The sequence below is a fragment of the Malania oleifera genome, chromosome 1 (assembly GCF_029873635.1).
Source record: "Malania oleifera isolate guangnan ecotype guangnan chromosome 1, ASM2987363v1, whole genome shotgun sequence".
NCBI lineage: Eukaryota > Viridiplantae > Streptophyta > Magnoliopsida > Santalales > Ximeniaceae > Malania > Malania oleifera.
In genome coordinates, this window is record NC_080417.1 from 33,570,283 (window position 1) to 33,576,126 (window position 5,844).

Below are 5,844 nucleotides of genomic sequence, written 5' to 3' on the forward strand. Positions count from 1 at the left end.
CCCAAAATAAACAAACATAATAAACTAGTGTCTCACTTGCACTTACAATAACTATAAAAATCTAATCCTAGCCCCGTAGCACGCTAGGCTCGATTTCCTATAGGACCTGAAATATGAGATGGATATTAGAGTGAGACACTTCTCAGTAAGACGGATTAGATTATCATCGGCGTGTGGCTAACATGAGTTTTAGTATGAACATAATACATTCATATATTTAATTATAAGTGAAATGGCATTTGAAAGCTGTACTCACACCTGTATAACTAAAAATGCATACATTTTCCTTGATAACATACTTTCGACTCAATATATCCCATTTTTCATAAATTACATAAATGAATAGAGAACCTTCCTTATTGAGCCATCATATAACATCATGAATAACCCCTATGATTGGGTTGTGCGGTCTGAAGACTGGACCTAGCAATATGGCCAGCCGACCACTGCTAGGTCAACATAACATGCTTTGAAGTACGATTTGCCCACCTCTACCTAGTCCGGACTCCAAAAGGGTACAACCCTACTCAGGCCAAATCGACTGTCTATAGCCTACACTTCCACTACATTATGGCTGCACTAACACTTTCATTAGCTGCGATACTGAGCTTCCATAAGATCTAGGCCCTTAGGGTTCATAAACCATATATACAATTTATATAGTAAAAATAGTAACATGATCTCATTTTCACAACTCGTTATAAAACCGTTATATTCATAAATTGGTATGAAACTGTCATATCATAACTTGATATAAAACTAGCATATCATAATTCGATACAAAACCGGCATATTCATAATTCTGTATAATACCTGTCATATCATATCTTGGTATAAAAACCGTCATTTCATAATTTTGTATAGAACTAGTCATCATAACTCGTTATAAAATTGTATTTTTCATTATATAATACCATAAAAACCATCAAGTTTAATTATGTAATAATAATAAACACTCTTATGTCATACGATTTGAGTGATATATTATAATATAATAAATTATTTCGAAAAAATATATTTTACTAAAAATAAAGGTACGATCATTTCTATGGTTTAGTTTAACTTCTTGTTATTTTTGAAAAAGATTTCATGTTTTTATTTATTTAGTTGTTTTAAATTTTTTGGTCACAGCACTAAGCAGTAGGCTTTTCCCTCAGCGGACACTCGCACGTGTCGGTCGTTTCGCAGGGTCCACTGCCCATTTCTCAGCTAATCCCTCATGCCCATCTCCCCTGCTTCCCCTGCTTCTCTCCCCCCTCTGTTCTGTTATGTTCTTTTCCCTTCTGCCTATTTTGTTTCTCACTCTCTCTCTCTCTCTCTCTCTCTCTTTAAAATCTAAAAGGTCTCGCTCTCTCCAATTGAGCTCGTAGACCATCAGATCAGAACCCTCGTTGGAACTTGCCACATTTTATTATCTGTACGAGGATCAGCACTAGGAGTTGACGATTTTCTTCCCAAAATCTACACTTAAATGACCACGCAATCTGTTCTCTCCACTTACGAAATCCTGCGATCCAACTCCATCATTTTCCTTTCTTTTCCTTAATTCCCTCCATTAACCCACAAGTCACCAACTTTCTCCCCCTCTCTCTTTTTCTCTCTTCTAGTTCACAATTGATGAACAGGGCATTAGCAGAGATGTTAGATTGCCTTCATTCGCCGGAGTACTCCGCCGGAAACGGCGTAGACTTGAGTGCCCTGGAGAGACACGGAGCGAAGTTGAAATGGCTGCAGCAGCAACAGCATTATAATTATCAGCAGCCTCAACAAAACTACGTAACGCAGAACATATTAAGTGAATTTTGTTACCACCAAGGGCCTCAGTTCGATGATTTAGAACATGTTTTAGAAGATTTTAACAATTTACCGATGATGGGGGCCGAGTCTTTGGGAGATTTTACCATGCGGTCTGTGCCACCGCCGGGGATTTTGAGTAGTTCTGTTCAGGTGATTTCAGGGACTGCGATGATGAGAGAAGCAGAGGTGGCGGCCGACAGACCCAAGAAGAGAAAAACGGAGGTGGGTCATGCGTGGGTGTTTGACTCGACGCTAAAAGATTGCTGCTTAAACGCGTTCCACATTTAAGTTTCTAATTTTTTTTAGTCGGTTTTCTGATTTATCTCTGTTCTGTTCTAGAATTCCATTTTCTTGATCTCCCCTTATCAGCCCTCAAATAAATAGCTTTCGAAAACAAGACTTTGAAATCATCTAAAAAATGTGAACTTTTATAACAGGAAGCTTGAACAAGAATTCTGTCAGCCGAGCCTGACACAACTAATTTTAATTATTGGAAACTCTTCTTTGAATCCAGTTTGAAGTAACAGAGAACAGTAAGGAAAAAAGGATCAGGGGAAATGCAGAAGAGGTGGAATCCAAGGTCATTGAACAGAGCAATACTAAAGAAACTTCAACTGATACTTCAAAGGAGACTTCAAATTCAAAGGTTTCTGAGACACAGAAGCAAGATTACATTCATGTCCGGGCACGTCGAGGCCAGGCCACAGATAGTCACAGCCTAGCAGAAAGAGTAAGCTCCTACAGAACTCTATGCATCATCAGCACCTGAATCATCAATTTTCTTTAATTTTGGATTTGGATTCACTTTTAGTTATATTTCTATGATTTATATGTAGGCCAGGAGGGAGAAAATCAGTAAGAAGATGAAGTATTTACAAGATTTAGTCCCTGGGTGCAACAAGATCACAGGCAAGGCAGGAATGCTTGATGAAATCATCAATTATGTCCAATCTCTTCAAAGACAAGTAGAGGTTCGTTCAACAGAATATTCATCAATCAATCTTCTCACTGCTTTTTCCAAGCCAATTTTGAAGTTTGATTTTATTTATCTGAAACCCACGTTTGATTTCGTTTGCAAATTACTACAATCCCCTTCAGTTCCTGTCAATGAAACTTGCTGCTTTGAATTCAACTCCAGAGTTCAACATTGATAATGCCACGGCAAAAGAAGTAAGAATCTATGACCCGGCTTAAGTGGAATCATTGAGGGTTTTGTTATATATATAAAGTGATCTTTTCAGTGACTGACTCTGCTTAAATAATCATGGAATGAAGTTTCCTGCGTATACGGACAGTTTTCTAGCAATGCCCAATTTGGCCTATCCTCAGTTTAATTCAGGACAACGTAAAGCCCCAAATTGTGGGTTCAATATGCCCACAAATCTCACTCAAACTGCGCCCCAAAGGACCACAAGTTCTTCTGCCTCTATCCCAGAAATGTTCGTCGATTCGGCGTGCTTCTTGGTAAATTCTCCTGCATTCATCAACGGGGTTCTTCCAGTCTGATGACCTCTTACTTTATTTTGTGAAATTTTAAACACATCGCCAATGAATTGCAGCAACATCAGCCCTTCTCAACTTCAGAATCTGATATGCAGAGCCTTTACAATCTGGAGTTCCATCAGGGGAGATAAACATAAACTGGTCTTAGTGCTTTCTCATCTCCACTAATTGCAGGCAAAAGCAACAAGTACTCCCCCCCCCCCCCCCACCCCTCTACCCCCTTTTTTTTTTTTTATCCTTTTCCCCTTTTTTTTTTCCCTCAATCTTTTGACTAATGCAAAGTATAATACATATTTTATTCTTGCAGTTCTCTAAAGCAGAGTGTGAAGCAGAGAGAGCTCGAGAACTGGGGAACTGCATTTTGCAGGCACTCGCCTAATTAACATTCTCAAGATGGAGTTTTTCTTTTTCTTTTTTTCCGTAATTTAAGTGATCCTGATAATTTTTCTGTAAAAAATTTTTTTTCCTGCATGTATAGCCAAACTCTATTCTGTACATATACCAATCATCAAAATTTTCAATATTTGCATTATATAATAACTCTGTTTTATGTGTGAATATTAGTAGAGAGAGAAAAGTTAAGAACCGGGGCTGGTTTCATTTGATTTCCAGTTCATGTGATGTTACCAACTGGCAATGGCCTGTAGAATGTGGAAGAGTGAAGGTGATGCCATGAGGTGCAGTCAAGTTTAGATAAAATGTAACAAGGACAGAGATATTTCGCCCCTCGGTGTTTGGCTTTTTGGTTAATTCAAATAGACCACTATACATCCTGGATGGATGCATCAGCATGAGCGGGACAAGAACTACGAACCCAGTAGTGAAAAATCATCAGCTGAAAGTTCCACCTCACTTGTCTGGACTTCCAAGCAAGCTGAAGTAAAAAGTGAGTGCTGGAGGAGTCTTGATTGGAGACACTAGAGTCAGAAAAAGTTCTTTTTGCTCTAGGGAAGAGGTAGAGGTAGAGTAGTATATTTTTTCCCCCGGGACTGTTGAAAAATGAGAGCCTAAAATGGAGATTCCCTCCTCAACCCATCTGTTTTTTTTCCTTCCAATTCTGTGGGAATGCTAGTATGTAATCCAATACTCTCGCCTTTAATCCATGTCATGTCACCATTTGTTTCATATGAAACCCTTAGTTGTGCTTGCAAGCAATATGCTGTGAAGGGCCTCGAGTCTACTCTTTTGACGCTTAAATAATTATAGGAGGGGGATGGGTTGAGCTAAAATTGGATGACTACAATTTTATTCCTTCTTTTTTGTTAAGATGGTGGACCTATCCAGCGAGACTCGTTTGGACTACTTCTAAGGCAGCTAGATGATTAGACAAACTCGTTGAGTTTGTTATTTGGAATTTTTTTTTTTTTTTAATTTATATATCATACAACTTTTACAAGCTTCTAAGCATGTTGGAACTTGAATTATCAATTCGGCAAACCTTGATGTACATGCATAACACCTATGAATAGATAGACTTTGGCACGTTGGGGTAATTGGGCGAGACCATGGATTAGACTCTTAATGTGGTTGGACAAGGCACCTCCCAATCTATGGCAGCAAATCGAGTTGTGTTAGGGGTAGGTCAAGAAGAAGGTTGTTTTGATATAAAACACTTACAGATTAAATATGCTAAATACCAAATTTTAAATGAAAATATAGTTGGCCGATATCTAGTATTCAAGGAATCCAAGGTGAAGGAGGTAGGGATGCTTTGTGTCACGGACCCCCAATTTCAACTCAATTAACGGGCCACGCTACACTCGTTGAGGCTTTCCCTCGATAGAGTCAGCTAATAACTACACGTTCAATTCGGCTATTATGAACACTCAAGATGTTTTCCGAAACCATTCAGTCATGAAATATCAGTTCCAACAATAATGAATTCATGAGGACAAGTGACCTTCATACTCAATGACATGTGGAACTAGTTGTTATATTTAATTAACAAGACAACCACAGAAGCCAACATCTGAATAATTTGACATCCAGTATAAAAATCTCTAGTGAGGGCAAGTGAAGACATCTCTCATCCCTGTTTAAACGAGGTCACACTGTCAAGCCCTAACATTCTCCCCCACTCACTTTATCTACGACCTCGTCGATGTATTTGTAAGAAGACTTCCCACTCTTATTGTTGATGACCTTCGTCATTGACTACGTGTCTATCAGGTTATACTCTACATATTTAGTCTCTACTCTATATGACTCATCCATGGTATAAGAGATATACAACCACTGAATTGTAAAGAACTGAAAAAGGATACAACTCACACGCTGTACGAAGTAACTACAACAACTTATTGGTAAAGAATTGAAAAAGGTATCTAACTCATCCACTATGCGAGGTAACTACGACAAATTGGCTAGTAAAGGAGTAAAAGGGATACAACTTATTGATTGCGTGAGATAACTATGACAACTAGCAATTGAGGATCTAAAAAAGGATACCACTCATCACCTATGTGAGGTAACCATGACAACGGACAAGTAAAGAATCGAAAAGGCATACGACTTATCCATTCCAATTGCTAATCTTTTCGGCAT

At 38.5% G+C, this 5,844-nt stretch overlaps 1 protein-coding gene across 2 annotated transcripts; it reads left to right on the forward strand.

Annotated features, from left to right (window-relative positions):
* The first annotated feature begins 1,241 nt into the window (after positions 1-1,241).
* Positions 1,242-3,858, forward strand: LOC131158443 (transcription factor HBI1). 2 transcript variants are annotated; one of them, XM_058113323.1, is made up of 7 exons: positions 1,242-2,019; positions 2,312-2,527; positions 2,634-2,768; positions 2,896-2,967; positions 3,073-3,261; positions 3,396-3,487; positions 3,608-3,858. In XM_058113323.1, the coding sequence occupies exons 1-6, from the start codon at positions 1,618-1,620 to the stop codon at positions 3,429-3,431; spliced, it is 1,050 nt and encodes a 349-aa protein (XP_057969306.1). In that variant the 5' UTR covers positions 1,242-1,617; the 3' UTR covers positions 3,432-3,487; positions 3,608-3,858. The 2 variants fall into 2 exon arrangements, with proteins under 2 accessions (XP_057969306.1, XP_057969301.1); XM_058113318.1 differs by having other exon boundaries at positions 1,243-2,019; positions 3,357-3,487.
* Positions 3,859-5,844: the final 1,986 nt, after the last annotated feature.